Here is a 19,219-nt window from a genome sequence, read left to right as displayed (position 1 = left end):
ATTTAGAAATTCATTTCAAAATTAAGGATTATCTCCCTCATGCATAGCTCTTATCCTTGGACAAATTTGGCTCCACTTGTTTGGCACGCTGTTTTTGGCTATATTTAGATCTAAAACTTCATAGTTATTTCGGATTTCAAACATTTCGGTTGAGCATCACTGAATAGACATTATTTGTCGAAATGCGCTTCTGGTGCATCAGAATTGGTACCGTATAAGTTTTACATTATGACCCCTGGGTCGAGGTCTCTGCTGGTGGACTGTTACTCCCCAAGGGTCTCTACAGCCCAGTAGCTAAGTACTTCGTTATTAGCATGAAAATACGGATATATATTTAATTGCTGTTATAAAATTTCAAAATTGAGGATTATCTCCGTCATACATAGCTCTTATCCTTAGACGAATTTGACTCCACTTTTTTGGCATGCTGATTTTGGCTATAATAGCTCTAAAACTTCATTGTTATTTCGGATTTCAAACATTTCGGTTGAGCATCACTGAAGAGACATCATTTGTCGAAATGCGCATCTGGTGCATCAAAATTTGTACCGTATAAGTTTTACATCGTAGAATATATATATGCTAGAGCAAAACGTCAACAATTAGGCCCATTGAGATAATATATTTTGGAGTATATATTCTTAACCGTGATCATCGTAAATCCGTAAGTGACCACTTCAATTCATTATCATATCAAGAACAATACAATGACTCCCGGTGCGGTAAAAATTCTAATAATCATCAAACGTTATCTTTGTTGTTTCTACCGTTTCCATTACAATCACCATCTATATCTATAATTAACGACATTAATGCATTGCCTGTAAAAACCTGGAATAGCTACATTTTTTTTCTCAGTAGATTGAACATAATCCACATTTAATAGACATGACCTATTTACATCTCGCGTGTACAAATATTTACGGACTCCTGTTACATGATTCATATGTATACAGAACTCATACGCAATACTATGGTGTAATTGTGTTGATTAAAAAAGATGCAAAATTGTATCAACATTTTCATACTATTAAAACATATTTCTTCTTGATTCACTCTTCCAATCATATACAAACGCAGACACATTTGTAAAGTTAATAGTACGTTTTCATTTCGCCTTAAAAGTATTGCAGAGTAGAGGGTCATGAGGAGTAAGTAGTTTTTATATCTCCGTGATATTAACACTACTTAACCTAGAATAGGTCATCTTATCGTAAAAGGCGACTAAATCGGGCGGTCCTTCAGATAAGATTGCAAAAATACAGGCCCCGTGTCGCAGCAAGTGTTGCACGATCAAGATCCCTCACTGCTCAAATGCCGTAAGTGCTGAACAGTGGCCAGAATTTACAGTCCTTCACCAGTAATGATGACATCACCATACATGTATGTGTGAACAATGCTGGAGCGGAATGTTAAACAATTTACAAACAACCCAGCAACTTTATCCGAAACTAAGAAAACGATACTGCTTGGATATTGTAAAATTACGATACACGAGGGCAACTTTAGAGTAAAGACAATGATTTGTAAAACTAGGCATGGAATCGGGCCAGGAAGACAATTATTTAGAATGACATACTTTATCCGTCACTTTGCAGTAAAGTGGATTGCACAAGTTGAAAAGAGAAACTGGTCGCTTTTTTATATTTTCGACGCATGTTGGACAAGGGGAGAGAGGAAGAACTGTATCACATATTCAACAGCAGCATACACATTTGAAGCACAAAATGCTTATCACAAATGCATACAAAGAATTGTTTTCTTGCATTGACATATATAAACATCCAATTCTGATTGAACAACTACTATAAAGTAGGAGTTTGGTCTTAGTGGCCTTACTTCCGAATGTCGATTAAACATTTGACTCCATCATCATATTGAAGTAATAAATCAAAATAAAATAAAGCGCTCAAGTTAGAAAAGAATGCAGCATTGACAAGAGTATGCTTGCAAATCATAATAAGAGGGAAACGTATCTGTGACATGATTTCATTTGACCATTATAATCAGAGTGTAGGTATATTGCAATATTCAAACTGTCCAGGGGTCCTTGTTTGCCCAACTATCTGTTTTGTATTTTTTATAACATTTCAGTTGAGCATCACTGAAGAGACATCATTTGTCGAAATGCGCATCTGGTGCATCAAAATCGGTACCGTATCAGTTTTACATTATGACCTCTGGGTTGAGTCCTCTGCTGGTGGAATGTTAGTCCCCGAGGGTCTCTACAGCCCAGTAGCTAAGTACTTCGTCACTAGCTTGAAAATACGGATGTATATTTAATTGCTGTTATAAAATTTAGAAATTCATTTCAAAATTAACGATTATCTCCCTCATGCATAGCTCTTATTCTTTGACGAATTTGGCTCCACTTTTTTTGCCACGCTGTTTTTGGCTATATTTAGCTCTAAAACTTCATAGTTATTTCGCATTTCAAACATTTCGGTTGAGTATCACTGAAGAGACATTATTTGTCGAAATGAGCATCTGATGTATCAAAATTCGTACCGTATAACTTTTACATTATAGGAGTTTTGAGATTCATCACTGTTCGTTATATTCACCTTCCATAGAACATATCTAAGTTTATCAGAAATATCGTATAAGCAGAGTTTTTAGTGAGGATTTGATTTTTAGCATGATAAGTGAGAGCGATGGGGTCGCTAAAATTGAATATTGCTGACAGTTTACTCCATATCGGATGTAAAAGTCACCTTTCCTGGAATCATAAAGCAGCTAATATTAACTCTTGTTAAATATATATAACCATGTTACGGACAAGTCACAAAATTTGTCTCGCTAAAATTCCACTTATAAGGTAATTACGAAACTATAACGGATTATTAAATACAAGCTAGATACTGGATGAGAGCAACATAACTTAAAACACCACTTATGTGTGTCAGGTAATCCTTTCTGGTTGTTGTAACACTTAACCTAGAACACCACTAATGTGTATCAGGTAATCCTTTCTTATTGTTGTAACACTTAACCTAGAACACCACTAATGTGTATCAGGTAATCCTTTCTTATCGTTGTAACACTTAACTTAGAACACCACTAATGTGTATCAGGTAATCCTTTCTGATTATTGTAACACTTTTGTGTATAATCATAAAATTTCGCTTCTTCAGAACTTATTTCTAACTAAAAGAGTAAACGAAAGCAGGATTGTGTGATGTCTGTAATTAAACACTAAGTCTTTCTGATTTGCTCTTAAATTCATCATGGTATCGTTTTAACGTCTTTATATTCACTCGGGAGGGAACTTAAATGACATTATATGAACTAGAGCCACGAAAGGTCAAAATTGGCCCGTTCTTTGAATTCAATTCAATTGTCAAAATTTAATCTTATGACAATGTACTTCATGAACAAATAATATATAGCATGACATTGCTTCCTTTGGTATTTGGAAAGTTACTTTTGTATAACGTTGCGTCGGCAGACAAGCTATGACGTCATTAGAACATCTACGAGTGTTCTCTCAAAATTCTATGGACAAGCGGCGTTTTTCAATAATATAACGTCACTGAGAAATTAAACTTTTAGAACATGAAGATCAAACAGTTTCCAATAAAAATATGTAAAAGATTTTAATATCAATTGACATTGAATAAGAACAATTTAGGTTTTTCATTATAGGGAATCATAAAAGCGGCACAGTATAAAATACAGCGATTTAATGTAATCGAAACTAAATTACAATTACTGAAGAAAAAAGCTTGTTTTCATTTTATTTCCGACAGTATATTTTTATGGAGGAATTCTACATACATTGCACAATGTGTCATGTTCATGTTTGACAAAGACAAAATTGTGTTTTTGTAGAAGCAAATTTCAGGTTTAGTTATTCTCCTTCTTTCTCGCGGCTTTGTTCTTTTGTTGCCTAAAACACACTCAATACAAATGCTTGAAAATCGATAAATTCCCAATATTTTCCAAACTAGGCTAAATTTGCAACCCAATATCTTGCTAAAACAAAAAAATAGACCCAAAAAAAATTTCGTTACAGCAAGATAGGATAAAAATTAAAAGATTTGATCCATTAATTGTAATTTTCAAGGAAAATGGGGCCCAGTTTTGTAGCTTGTCCTATCTAGTCCTTCACTGGTTATGTTAATTGAGTTATCTCCCTTTGATTGTATTGCGCTTCCATGGTTACGGAATTCATGTGAAAGTTAAACATCAATTTATTGAAAAAATAAAAATAATCCGAAAACATAATTTGTGTCAAGTCTTTTAATCATTATATTTACATATTCAACATTTGAGATAAATTGGACTTAAACGCAAAGGCATACACTCTCCAAATATCAATGTTGTTGATTATTGTCATCATATATTTTCGAAGAGAATCATCCTAAATCCATATTTTATTCCTCGATCATAGATTTACATAAAACGTTTCAAAATAATTGGGATATATGCTTTGAGATCCTATGTAAAAATATATCATTAGAGCCGGTGCAAACAGTCACGTTCATATTAAATATAGAAATTTTAAAAACTTAAATGAGAGCAGTTTTCAAGAAGAACTAAACACTATTGACTGGAGTCCCATATATGAAATGGTGGATATTGATACTATGTGGCAATTCTTTTATTCCAAATTTTTTGAAGTGGTGGATAAACACATTCCTCTAAAAGAAAGAAGAATTAACTCAAGTTCAGAAGAATGGATAAACGATGACATACTTACAGAAATGCACTGTCGTGAACACCTCTTTAAAAAGGCGACACAGAGTAATGATGATCACGCGTGGAACCTATACAGAGCATCAAGAAACAGGGTGACAAAAAGATCAGGGAGGCAAAACATGCATTTGTTGAGGAAGCAATTTCCCAGGCAGAAAACAAGCCCAAGGACATGTGGGACAAACTTAGGCAATTCTTACCATCTAAGAAAACGAATACAAACTGTACATCTCTTAAGGACAATAACGTAATTTTTAAAGATACAAAGGATATTGCCGAATGTTTTAATAATTACTTTTGTAACATTGGTCATGAGCTAGGAAAACATTTTGATGACACTTTACCTACAGTTGAAGAACAAATGCCTAAAAATTCTTATACAATACCAGGTATAACTGCAGAATTTATTGAAAATGAGATAAAATGTATGTCTGCATCAAAGGCAACAGGTTTGGATGGTATCTCTGTCAAACTTCTAAAACTTTCATCAAACAGTGTATGTGATATTCTTGCATATATTTTCAACTATTCTATATCTTCATGTACTTGTGCAGATGACTGGAAAAAGGCACGAGTTGTACCACTTTTTAAATCAGGGGATGAATGTCTAGTTAATAATTATCGGCCTGTATCCATTTTACCTTGTGTGAGCAAAATTTTAGAAAGGCATGTTTTTAATTCATTTTATGAGTATTTGTCAGTAAATTCTCTAATTACAGATTGTCAGTCTGGTTTTAGGCCAAAACACTCATGTGAAAGTACTCTTATTTCTCTAGTAGATAGATGGCTTAAAAATATTGATGAAGGTAAACTTACTGGTGTAATTTTTATAGACTTACGGAAAGCATTTGACACTATAAATCACAAGGTTTTATTACACAAACTCAAGTCATTTGGCATATGCAATGATACTTTTGAATGGTTTAAATCATATCTAACAAATCGTACACAGAGAGTTATTTGGAAAGGCAATTTATCGGAGGAAAGAAATGTAACCATTGGAGTTCCGCAAGGCTCTATTTTAGGCCCATTGTTTTTTATCCTGTATATTAATGACTATCCACAAGCACTGAAACATTCTCATGTAAATATGTATGCAGATGATACTTCACAAGATGTAACAGATAAGTCAGTGGAAAATATTGAGTCAAAGATGTATGAAGATCTTCAGCGCAGTATAATGTGGATTAAGGAAAATAAATTAAGCTTAAACCTGTCTAAAACTCAATGTATGCTTATTGGATCGGCACAAAAATTATCAAAGTATCGAAAATTAAATTTAGTGATAAATAACCATGTCATAGAATGTGTTCAGGAGTCAAAATTACTTGGTATTATTATTGATGAAACTTTGTCCTGGAAAAGTCATATAGAATCACTTATGAACAAGATTTCCAAGAGAATTGGCATTTTAAGAAGAATAAGATATTTTATGTCAAACGATGCGCTGCTGAAGATTTTTAATACTATGATTTTTCCACATTTTACATATTGTTGTACTATATGGAGCAATCCAAGAAATGCTGAAAATGTGAATAAGCTTTTTATATTGCAAAAACGAGCTGCAAGGGTAATTCTTAACATCAGAAATTTTGAAACACCATCTAATGTCATGTTTACAGAACTTAACTGGTTGCCTCTATCAGATTACTTTGTCTATAGAAAAGTCATTTTAGTGTATAAAGTTTTACATGGTTTAATGCCAGATTATTTAAATGTTTTTAAATATGTATCAGAAGTCAGTCAGAGGCAAACTAGAAATTTTTATTCAAATATTTTGTATATACCCAGGGCAAAAACAGAATATTATAGAAGATCTTTCAGCATTTCAGGGAGCACAGTGTGGAATGCCTTGAGTCAAAACATAAGAAACTCAACGAGTGTTGCGTGTTTTAAGAGAAATTATCTTAGAGATTATCACCATACTTTTTAAGCTTCATTTTGTATTCTATTTATCTTACATTCATAATTATTTCTTAAGTTTATATGTATTCTACTTCTTTTAATCTGTGTTTATTTTACTAATATCTGTCTGTATGTATGTTATATGCAGGACCATATTGAAAACTAGCGTTATCGCTAAATATGTAATCCTGGTTAAATAAAGGTCTTATTATTATTATTATATTATTATCATTTCAGAATGTCTTATAAGAACACGTCTATTTTTGATATGAGAAACTATCATCAATCGACGCAGAAATTATGTTTGTGCAAGACCTAAAACAAGAAATTTACGTATGACCACTTCCATCGAACAAAGTAAATCCTACATTTATTTGTGCAGTTTTCATTTCTATACCCATGCCAGAATTTTTAATTTCTTCGATTAATGTGGCCAAACTGAAATTTTGAATCAAAGTTCCAAAATTTGTCATTTTTAGAGAAAAATTTGCAAACGTCACGTGTTATGACATGTATGCCACAGAATTAACATTTTGATAAGAATACATTTATTACGATGTATATTGACAGTATCTAGAGCAATATTTGTTTGTTAAGTTTCATATAATTTTTCATAAAAATGCAGGCCGATTTTGACCTTTCGTGGTTCTAGCTCTTTAATTATCGGTAACTGAAGAAATACATTGTTTACAAAAGAAAACTAGAAAACAGTTTGTTTGATTTTATAATGCATATGAATAGCTTTTCACATGCACATGTGTTTCTTCAAAATCGATGATTATTATGATGCATACACTGGCACGTGAAAAGGGGAATTACTTCGTTAGTTACTTAACACAAACGGTAAAAAAGAAATCAAAAGCATTGAAATTTAACGACTGTAAGTTTGCCTCGTGTCAAATAAAACTTCTAAAACAAAAGCACTTTGTTGATAACCCAGTTTTACAGCTTTTACGGCAAATAATAGTGATTCGGGTTCCTTTTCTATTGAAGCAAAATATATTAATCCGGAACTAGCAGGTTCATCCAATGCTACTATCTCACTGGTAAACATGTAATGTGTAAAAGATGACTGTATATCAGGATATGTTAGAATTGGGTCATTATCATTTTGGTACATTAACCTTCTAAGTTCCCAAAGATGTTTATTTCTGCCTTTGGGTATACATGTATACTGTCAATTTCGATCAGTTTTAGGAGTGTCCATTCATCATTTATGATTCGTGTGAAATAGACTAAAAAGGGAGGAATTGATCCAAATATAGATTATATCAATAAAAATATGAAGATAACGATCAAAGGTGTGAGACTTATCAATCTCATAATCCCTATAAAGAATGTCGAATGAGGAGTATGGCAAATACGAACCCTTCAATATATCAAAGGTGAAATCAAGTGCCTAGAAAGAGTAATTATTTCCTGTCGACCGGTCACACCCGCCATGAGCACTCTAACCCCCTTAGGTAAACAGAGTAATTCGCAGCCAAAACCAGTGGGCAACGAGCAGCCAAATAAGTGTAATGAAACACGCCAGAAAGCAATTTTGCCTAAGCAATTGCCGTGCAATGTGTTGAATAGTCGGACGTTTCGAAGCTATCAATTTGGGGAAAGTTGAGCGATTTTATGTTTACTAAAAGTTTGTTTGTTGTTGAATTGTTGAGAATGCAGATTTTATTTGTAAACCCAACTTCTTCTGTATATGTTTTGGCAGAATACGTCTGAAGAGCCTTACTCACGGCAATAGTTTCATAAGGAGTAATGCTTTTTTCTTCTTTTTGTTTTGCATGTAATTATACGTTGTACTTTTTTTTATTTAACTACTCCATTCATTTCCTGTTACACTTCCCGTGAAAGAATGAAACATAGTATGTACTTGTGATGGTGTGATTGTTTCCTTTTCTTTACATTATTTACATATTTTATTAGGAAATGAATTTGTTTATTTTTTTAGGAATAGGAAGTTAGTTTCAAATATGGATTGTTGTAAAGTTTTGAAATGTATTAGGAAGTATCAGATATTGTTAATACTGTTATCGATAACAAAAACGTAGTGAGAATTATTTACACGTCGTCAATATAGTCGTTATCACAAAAGAAATCTCAGATAATCAGAACTTTGGAAAACTGCCGGTCATGCCGGTGTTATAGAGCCAGACTTCTCCCCAGAGCAAGCCCTTCCCCCGCCGTAGTATCGCCCTAGAGTGAGCCTTCCGCCAGCAGACTTACTCTAGTATAAACCTTACCCCAGGGGAAGACTCACTCTAGAGCCATAAAACCCTCTTAAAATATCGCACTAGAGGGACACCCCCGCTTTCATCCCTTCCTGCACAAACCATGAAATCAATTTTAGTTTATCGGACAGGACATTACCTACCTACCTACATCCATACCTACCTACATTCATACCTACATACATACATACCTACCTCTCTACTTATCTACTCACCTGAAGTTGTACAAGTTTAAAAGCATAACCAATATTTGTACGCAGATGAGAATAAACATAAAATCGACATTTCCTCATTTCATTTTTCAAATTTATAAAACTAGCCAAGGCATAAGTATTGTGTGGGAGAAAGTCCAAGGTCTATGGGTCAAACAAAATGACTTATTATTTCCTATGTGGGTTTTTTCCACCTTTTCTTCTCTTGACTTTAATGAACGACTTAAGCAAACTTTAATGCCCTGCTGAAAAAAGGTCTTGGTATCTAAACAAACTGGATACGTTGATAGTAGTTTACCAGGAATAAATGAAGGGGAAGTCCTGCTATGGGGAGGAAGGCTGACTCTACAACTAGTGATATAGTTGGTCTTCCAACGGGAAAGTCTGGCTCTAGAGTGAGACTTACCTGGGGGTTCTTCTGCTCTAGAATGAGCCTTCCCCCAGGGGGAAAACTCACTCTAGAGCCAGGCTTCCGGGGGAAGGCGCACTCTAGAGCCAGGCTTCCGGGAGAAGGCTCACTCTAGAGTCATGTTTCCGGGGGAAGTATCATTATGGGGGAACGCTCACTCTACAAGACCACAAGACCAGCTTAATTGTGCCTTGACTAAAATAAACTGGTTAAAAAAAGAACCGCATAACCAATCTTGTTATCGCCCTCATATTGGTTTATAAAGAAAAAAAATCAAACAAACAAAATGGCAATGCTACCACATAAACAGTCTGCATACAGAGTCGTTTCTCACGATATACATCGGTAATTGTCGGGTGACTTCACTACACAGTGTTTTATACAATATAATGCGATGTGGAAGCCACTCGAGGATCTCCAAGTGAAACTTTACCATCTGCCTGGTTCCCTGGCTCACTGACAAAGGCAACGTGGATCATTATAGTAGGGACAGGGAACCAGGCAAACTACACCGTGTATAACACAACACGAAAGTGTGACATTTTGGCCGATTAAAGTTACATCAGGGGCAAAATCGGGTCAAGCCTCAACAAGTTTTGAAAGGTGATGCGGAAAATGATAAGACTAGATATGAAAATTGAAAAGAAAATTTAGATATTGGAAAGACGGGAGAGACTGGTTGCAAGTTAATGTCAAAACTAACATGTTACCTGTGCCTGATTCATGGGGTAGGTGAGTGTAGGAATGCTGAGAATTTTGTCACTGACTGAACTGGTTTCCGAACTCAGGAGTAACAGACCACGACAATTTAAGATTCCATCGTATAAAGGCAGTAGAGCGTTTCTATGCTAAAATATGATACATATCAGATTGAGATTGAGATTGAAACTGAAGTGAAACTGAATATGAGAGATAGAGACATAAAAAAGTATTATATGAGAATGTTGGGGATGGTAAAATAATAGATGCAAGAATGGATGATGAAGAGAGTAAGTGTGATTCAAGAGTTTGAGCAGGATTTTGATGAAAACGAATGTTGTGATAGATTGTTAGAGAGTAGGAATGTGGGTTTGAAAACTAAGCCTAAAATAATACATGTTACAATAAACTTCTAAAACCTACGATCGATCTATGTGTTACTTCAGTTTTATCAATTATTTCAATTTTAATATTTTATATTCGGATAGGCTTAAATCAATAAAAAGTTTTCCGTAGTTAAAACCAGCCAGTGTGTCAAGAACGGCCTATTGATCGGTATGAAACATGTCAGATATCACCTGATAGGTTATATTGACAAACTAAATGCATATAACAATATAATTGTGATATGTTTACAGAGGTATGTTAAAGTGACAACAAATTCTATGAAACAAAGTTTCTTTTTGTGTCTGCTGATTTGAATTTTAAGCATACTGTATGTGCCATGGAACTGTCCCTCAAAGTTTCTTCTAATTATGTCAAAATGTTCTGGGAAATTTAGCATTGTTATAATAAAACTGCTATAATTGTAGAATATCATGCTTTGTTCGTTGATTAGAAGATTGGGATATTCGATCTTATTTTGGCGGGTCATGAAACACATATTTGGTGAGGGAATTTTAGTTAAATCAAAATGCATTGATTTCTCCAATTACGGGTATATTCATATTGGCTTTAGGAGAAATAAAATCCCCTTCAACAACGTGTAATGACAGCCCATTACTGATCTTAGGTAAGCGTTTAACGGTATCGTGACAATTTGGGGGATTCTAAAAAGAAATGTCTTCAAATCGATGCTGATTTATGCTTTACAGTTACGACCTCGAACAGTAACTGTCTCTTAAAAGAGTTTGATTGTGTATATTGCCAACATGTCTAGATTAAAATAACACATACGTAACATATCAAACGAAGAAACGCAGCACAAATAGATCACACTGCTAAGCAACATTGCAGTGTGGTGATGAAGTTAGAAAATACATTATCACAGGTGGTTGATTTCATATACAGCAGGTCTGTATAAATAACGTAAACAGAAATACGCTGAGAACTGGATTACAGCCACGGGACCAAGAACAGCAACACCATACTCAAGTGACTCCCTTCTCATGGTTCTTCCACTTTGTGTATCATTACATGATGGTTTCTCTTCATCCTCAGCAGTCGTGTGATCTGGGTAAAGTAGAACCAGTAAATGATGATAACAATGCCTGGTTTTATATTACAACTATCCTGGTATTGTTTAAGCTGCGTTGATTTTGATTCAGTTTAGACACGTGAATGCGGATAACTCTGTTTACCTGATCAGGATATATGGCTCACGGCGGGTGTTACCGGTCAACAGGGGATGCTTACTCCTCCTAGGCACCTGATCCCACCTCTGGTGCGTCCAGGGGTCCGTGTTTGCCCAACTATTTATTTCGTATTGCATATAGGGGTTATGAGATTGATCACTGTTCGTGATCTTCACCTTGCATGAATGACGTACAAATGCGTCAAAGTTGTGTACGAAGAAAGCATTTTCTATAATTTTATGAAATATCAAAAGTTTTTGACATGTATATGGGTTTTCTCAAGTCCAATGACCATGTAGTATACTAGACACAGTTACACAATTGCTATTGACTGGAAGGCTTACTTAGCGTAATTATAATATACTAATATCTGATAATAATTTATTGGAAACACACACCGAAAGCGTTTTACCTTTCAAATAAAATTTCTAAATTCACCTTACTTTGTTGAGAAACTAATTTTGCAGCTTGTGTCTGGCTGCAGATCTACATCTGTAACGCCATAGAACAATATTGAAACCGGACAGAGAGCAAACAGACCAGAGATCTACAGATCCTCTTATAAAACAATCCTTAAGTTACTATGTAAAGCATATACCAACAGTTAGGACCTTATATCCCTGCATTCATGCATATTTGTCACAAAACGTTTAAATAAAAATTTCGTAGCATATTTGAACATTATATTTCACCGACAACATACATTCCAACACTAACCGAAGCCCCATGCCAACCGAAACCCAAACCATTAAATGATTTCGTTTGTTTACACAGCGACTTTAGTAGCAAGTACAAATCAACTAGCTTCTATTGGGTTCTTTCTACTTACCAACAAAATGTTCAACTCCGGTAGTTACTCGCGAACACATTCCTCTAACATGAATAATTCTTAGATCGGGTGTTCAGATGTTTCTATAGGTATACATGTAATGTGTAAAGTGATTACTGTTTGGGAGTATGTTTTAGATTAGTGTCATTGACATTACACCTCGCCCCCTTCTGAATTTCCTAAAACATTTTTGTTCCTGCATTTCGGCAATGAATGTGAAAGGAGAAGATAACGAACAGCAACATTCGTTCAGTGTTGGAATTATCCATTCATAAATAATCTTAAATAAAACTTATTTTAAAACGTGTTCCAAATGTACATTATATACACGTATATTCACCTTTCATCGATGACATTTGTGAAAATCATAAGTATATTAAGTTTTATGATGATAATGCCAATGTGTTTTGAAAGCTTTCATATAGTCTAATTACGAGTATATTCTAGGGAATTGCGAGTGAAAAGCATACCACAATAAAGTTTGACAAGTTTATAAGAGATAATTTCGCTAGCATTGTCAAATCAATACAAATTATATAAACTCTTATGGTATAAAAATAAGATACTACTACATACTAAAATCATTAAATGTCATTGAATACCAATGCATCCAGTTTGGAAATGGCAATTCCCTTCCGTACAATTACATTCCAGTTGACAACTGACTCCATAACTCGGATATCGACATGGAATATCACAGTTGTTCCCTGTGTATCCTGGTGAACATTCTATATAAAATCAAATGTTGGTGAAATATTAATGTGTTTTAAAGATAGTGTATCATAGATTCACCAATGGTTTCAATTCCTAAACGTTACCTTTAGTGGTTGGATTGATTGAAGACATAATATGTGAAGAAGTTGTACTTCGAACAATTGGTGGTAGTGTTGGCGATCCAGCTTTGAAAAAAAAGTATTTATATATAATAACATAATCATTATTAATAGCATATTATTAACAGAATTATCTAAGTTTTCCAAGATTCTGAGTATCGGGGAATAAATATCTTCATTCAATGAAGTGCATATAATTAGATATTACAGTAGTACAATACCTTGACACCCTGTTGTATGATTACAATACTGTTCCTCACAATTGCACGTCATTTGGCAATGTTCTCCATAGCCAGGATAAGGACACTGTTTCTCACAATCTGTTCCAATGAATCCAAGAGGACATCTACACGCTGGAAGTACAAGTAGAAATTGATTATACATACATACATGCATTTATTCTTTTATTCCAAATTTTTTGAAGTGGTGGATAAACACATTCCTCTAAAAGAAAGAAGAATTAACTCAAGTTCAGAAGAATGGATAAACGATGACATACTTACAGAAATGCACTGTTGTGAACACCTCTTTAAAAAGGCGACACAGAGTAATGATGATCACGCGTGGAACCTATACAGAGCATCAAGAAACAGGGTGACAAAAAGATCAGTGAGGCAAAACATGCATTTGTTGAGGAAGCAATTTCCCAGGCAGAAAACAAGCCCAAGGACATGTGGGACAAACTTAGGCAATTCTTACCATCTAAGAAAACGAATACAAACTGTACATTTCTTAAGGACAATAACGTAATTTTTAAAGATACAAAGGATATTGCCGAATGTTTTATTAATTACTTTTGTAACATTGGTCATGAGCTAGGAAAACATTTTGATGACACTTTACCTACAGTTGAAGAACAAATGCCTAAAAATTCTTATACAATACCAGGTATAACTGCAGAATTTATTGAAAATGAGATAAAATGTATGTCTGCATCAAAGGCAACAGGTTTGGATGGTATCTCTGTCAAACTTCTAAAACTTTCATCAAACAGTGTATGTGATATTCTCGCATATATTTTCAACTATTCTATATCTTCATGTACTTGTGCAGATGACTGGAAAAAGGCACGAGTTGTACCACTTTTTAAATCAGGGGATGAATGTCTAGTTAATAATTATCGGCCTGTATCCATTTTACCTTGTGTGAGCAAAATTTTAGAAAGGCATGTTTTTAATTCATTTTATGAGTATTTGTCAGTAAATTCTCTAATTACAGATTGTCAGTCTGGTTTTAGGCCAAAACACTCATGTGAAAGTACTCTTATTTCTCTAGTAGATATATGGCTTAAAAATATTGATGAAGGTAAACTTACTGGTGTAATTTTTATAGACTTACGGAAAGCATTTGACACTATAAATCACAAGGTTTTATTACACAAACTCAAGTCATTTGGCATATGCAATGATACTTTTGAATGGTTTAAATCATATCTAACAAATCGTACACAGAGAGTTATTTGGAAAGGCAATTTATCGGAGGAAAGAAATGTAACCATTGGAGTTCCGCAAGGCTCTATTTTAGGCCCATTGTTTTTTATCCTGTATATTAATGACTATCCACAAGCACTGAAACATTCTCATGTAAATATGTATGCAGATGATACTTCACAAGATGTAACAGATAAGTCAGTGGAAAATATTGAGTCAAAGATGTATGAAGATCTTCAGCGCAGTATAATGTGGATTAAGGAAAATAAATTAAGCCTAAACCTGTCTAAAACTCAATGTATGCTTATTGGATCGGCACAAAAATTATCAAAGTATCGAAAATTAAATTTAGTGATAAATAACCATGTCATAGAATGTGTTCAGGAGTCAAAATTACTTGGTATTATTATTGATGAAACTTTGTCCTGGAAAAGTCATATAGAATCACTTATGAACAAGATTTCCAAGAGAATTGGCATTTTAAGAAGAATAAGATATTTTATGTCAAACGATGCGCTGCTGAAGATTTTTAATACTATGATTTTTCCACATTTTATATATTGTTGTACTATATGGAGCAATCCAAGAAATGCTGAAAATGTGAATAAGCTTTTTATATTGCAAAAACGAGCTGCAGGGGTAATTCTTAACATCAGAAATTTTGAAACACCATCTAATGTCATGTTTACAGAACTTAACTGGTTGCCTCTATCAGATTACTTTGTCTATAGAAAAGTCATTTTAGTGTATAAAGTTTTACATGGTTTAATGCCAGATTATTTAAATGTTTTTAAATATGTATCAGAAGTCAGTCAGAGGCAAACTAGAAATTCTTATTCAAATATTTTGTATATACCCAGGGCAAAAACAGAATATTATAGAAGATCTTTCAGCATTTCAGGGAGCACAGTGTGGAATGCCTTGAGTCAAAACATAAGAAACTCAACGAGTGTTGCGTGTTTTAAGAGAAATTATCTTAGAGATTATCACCATACTTTTTAAGCTTCATTTTGTATTCTATTTATCTTACATTCATAATTATTTCTTAAGTTTATATGTATTCTACTTCTTTTAATCTGTGTTTATTTTACTAATATCTGTCTGTATGTATGTTATATGCAGGACCATATTGAAAACTAGCGTTATCGCTAAATATGTAATCCTGGTTAAATAAAGGTCTTATTATTATTATTATATTATTTTCATTTCAGAATGTCTTATAAGAACACGTCTATTTTTGATATGAGAAACTATCATCAATCGACGCAGAAATTATGTTTGTGCAAGACCTAAAACAAGAAATTTACGTATGACCACTTCCATCGAACAAAGTAAATCCTACATTTATTTGTGCAGTTTTCATTTCTATACCCATGCCAGAATTTTTAATTTCTTCGATTAATGTGGCCAAACTGAAATTTTGAATCAAAGTTCCAAAATTTGTCATTTTTAGAGAAAAATTTGCAAACGTCACGTGTTATGACATGTATGCCACAGAATTAACATTTTGATAAGAATACATTTATTACGATGTATATTGACAGTATCTAGAGCAATATTTGTTTGTTAAGTTTCATATAATTTTTCATAAAAATGCAGGCCGATTTTGACCTTTCGTGGTTCTAGCTCTTTAATTATCGGTAACTGAAGAAATACATTGTTTACAAAAGAAAACTAGAAAACAGTTTGTTTGATTTTATAATGCATATGAATAGCTTTTCACATGCACATGTGTTTCTTCAAAATCGATGATTATTATGATGCATACACTGGCACGTGAAAAGGGGAATTACTTCGTTAGTTACTTAACACAAACGGTAAAAAAGAAATCAAAAGCATTGAAATTTAACGACTGTAAGTTTGCCTCGTGTCAAATAAAACTTCTAAAACAAAAGCACTTTGTTGATAACCCAGTTTTACAGCTTTTACGGCAAATAATAGTGATTCGGGTTCCTTTTCTATTGAAGCAAAATATATTAATCCGGAACTAGCAGGTTCATCCAATGCTACTATCTCACTGGTAAACATGTAATGTGTAAAAGATGACTGTATATCAGGATATGTTAGAATTGGGTCATTATCATTTTGGTACATTAACCTTCTAAGTTCCCAAAGATGTTTATTTCTGCCTTTGGGTATACATGTATACTGTCAATTTCGATCAGTTTTAGGAGTGTCCATTCATCATTTATGATTCGTGTGAAATAGACTAAAAAGGGAGGAATTGATCCAAATATAGATTATATCAATAAAAATATGAAGATAACGATCAAAGGTGTGAGACTTATCAATCTCATAATCCCTATAAAGAATGTCGAATGAGGAGTATGGCAAATACGAACCCTTCAATATATCAAAGGTGAAATCAAGTGCCTAGAAAGAGTAATTATTTCCTGTCGACCGGTCACACCCGCCATGAGCACTCTAACCCCCTTAGGTAAACAGAGTAATTCGCAGCCAAAACCAGTGGGCAACGAGCAGCCAAATAAGTGTAATGAAACACGCCAGAAAGCAATTTTGCCTAAGCAATTGCCGTGCAATGTGTTGAATAGTCGGACGTTTCGAAGCTATCAATTTGGGGAAAGTTGAGCGATTTTATGTTTACTAAAAGTTTGTTTGTTGTTGAATTGTTGAGAATGCAGATTTTATTTGTAAACCCAACTTCTTCTGTATATGTTTTGGCAGAATACGTCTGAAGAGCCTTACTCACGGCAATAGTTTCATAAGGAGTAATGCTTTTTTCTTCTTTTTGTTTTGCATGTAATTATACGTTGTACTTTTTTTTATTTAACTACTCCATTCATTTCCTGTTACACTTCCCGTGAAAGAATGAAACATAGTATGTACTTGTGATGGTGTGATTGTTTCCTTTTCTTTACATTATTTACATATTTTATTAGGAAATGAATTTGTTTATTTTTTTAGGAATAGGAAGTTAGTTTCAAATATGGATTGTTGTAAAGTTTTGAAATGTATTAGGAAGTATCAGATATTGTTAATACTGTTATCGATAACAAAAACGTAGTGAGAATTATTTACACGTCGTCAATATAGTCGTTATCACAAAAGAAATCTCAGATAATCAGAACTTTGGAAAACTGCCGGTCATGCCGGTGTTATAGAGCCAGACTTCTCCCCAGAGCAAGCCCTTCCCCCGCCGTAGTATCGCCCTAGAGTGAGCCTTCCGCCAGCAGACTTACTCTAGTATAAACCTTACCCCAGGGGAAGACTCACTCTAGAGCCATAAAACCCTCTTAAAATATCGCACTAGAGGGGCACCCCCGCTTTCATCCCTTCCTGCACAAACCATGAAATCAATTTTAGTTTATCGGACAGGACATTACCTACCTACCTACATCCATACCTACCTACATTCATACCTACATACATACATACCTACCTCTCTACTTATCTACTCACCTGAAGTTGTACAAGTTTAAAAGCATAACCAATATTTGTACGCAGATGAGAATAAACATAAAATCGACATTTCCTCATTTCATTTTTCAAATTTATAAAACTAGCCAAGGCATAAGTATTGTGTGGGAGAAAGTCCAAGGTCTATGGGTCAAACAAAATGACATTATTTCCTATGTGGGTTTTTTCCACCTTTTCTTCTCTTGACTTTAATGAACGACTTAAGCAAACTTTAATGCCCTGCTGAAAAAAGGTCTTGGTATCTAAACAAACTGGATACGTTGATAGTAGTTTACCAGGAATAAATGAAGGGGAAGTCCTGCTATGGGGAGGAAGGCTGACTCTACAACTAGTGATATAGTTGGTCTTCCAACGGGAAAGTCTGGCTCTAGAGTGAGACTTACCTGGGGGTTCTTCTGCTCTAGAATGAGCCTTCCCCCAGGGGGAAAACTCACTCTAGAGCCAGGCTTCCGGGGGAAGGCGCACTCTAGAGCCAGGCTTCCGGGAGAAGGCTCACTCTAGAGTCATGTTTCCGGGGGAAGTATCATTATGGGGGAACGCTCACTCTACAAGACCACAAGACCAGCTTAATTGTGCCTTGACTAAAATAAACTGGTTAAAAAAAGAACCGCATAACCAATCTTGTTATCGCCCTCATATTGGTTTATAAAGAAAAAAAATCAAACAAACAAAATGGCAATGCTACCACATAAACAGTCTGCATACAGAGTCGTTTCTCACGATATACATCGGTAATTGTCGGGTGACTTCACTACACAGTGTTTTATACAATATAATGCGATGTGGAAGCCACTCGAGGATCTCCAAGTGAAACTTTACCATCTGCCTGGTTCCCTGGCTCACTGACAAAGGCAACGTGGATCATTATAGTAGGGACAGGGAACCAGGCAAACTACACCGTGTATAACACAACACGAAAGTGTGACATTTTGGCCGATTAAAGTTACATCAGGGGCAAAAT

At 34.4% G+C, this 19,219-nt stretch overlaps 1 protein-coding gene across 1 annotated transcript; it reads right to left on the bottom strand.

Annotated features, from left to right (window-relative positions):
- Window positions 1–10,657: 10,657 nt before the first annotated feature.
- On the bottom strand, window positions 10,658–13,789 carry LOC130052560 (cell death abnormality protein 1-like). Its single transcript, XM_056157771.1, has 4 exons — window positions 13,612–13,789; window positions 13,376–13,456; window positions 13,160–13,285; window positions 10,658–11,606 (listed from the first exon to the last, which is right to left on the bottom strand). Exons 1-4 carry the CDS (start codon window positions 13,784–13,786, stop codon window positions 11,419–11,421), a joined length of 570 nt encoding a protein of 189 aa, XP_056013746.1. The 5' UTR covers window positions 13,787–13,789; the 3' UTR covers window positions 10,658–11,418.
- Window positions 13,790–19,219: the final 5,430 nt, after the last annotated feature.

Source organism: Ostrea edulis, chromosome 3, assembly GCF_947568905.1.
Source record: "Ostrea edulis chromosome 3, xbOstEdul1.1, whole genome shotgun sequence".
Lineage (NCBI taxonomy): Eukaryota > Metazoa > Mollusca > Bivalvia > Ostreida > Ostreidae > Ostrea > Ostrea edulis.
The sequence above is the reverse complement of the archived record's forward strand: the minus strand, read 5'-3'. Positions and strand labels throughout refer to the sequence as shown.

Coding starts and splice junctions, on each gene's coding strand:
- LOC130052560 (XM_056157771.1), bottom strand. CDS start 13,786: ATGCATGTATGTATGTATAATCAATTTCTACTTGTACTTCCAGCGTGT. Junction 13,286..13,375: donor AATCAATCCAACCACTAAAG/GTAACGTTTAGG, acceptor GATTTTATATAG/AATGTTCACCAGGATACACA. Junction 11,607..13,159: donor TTTCCAAACTGGATGCATTG/GTATTCAATGAC, acceptor TACTTTACCCAG/ATCACACGACTGCTGAGGAT.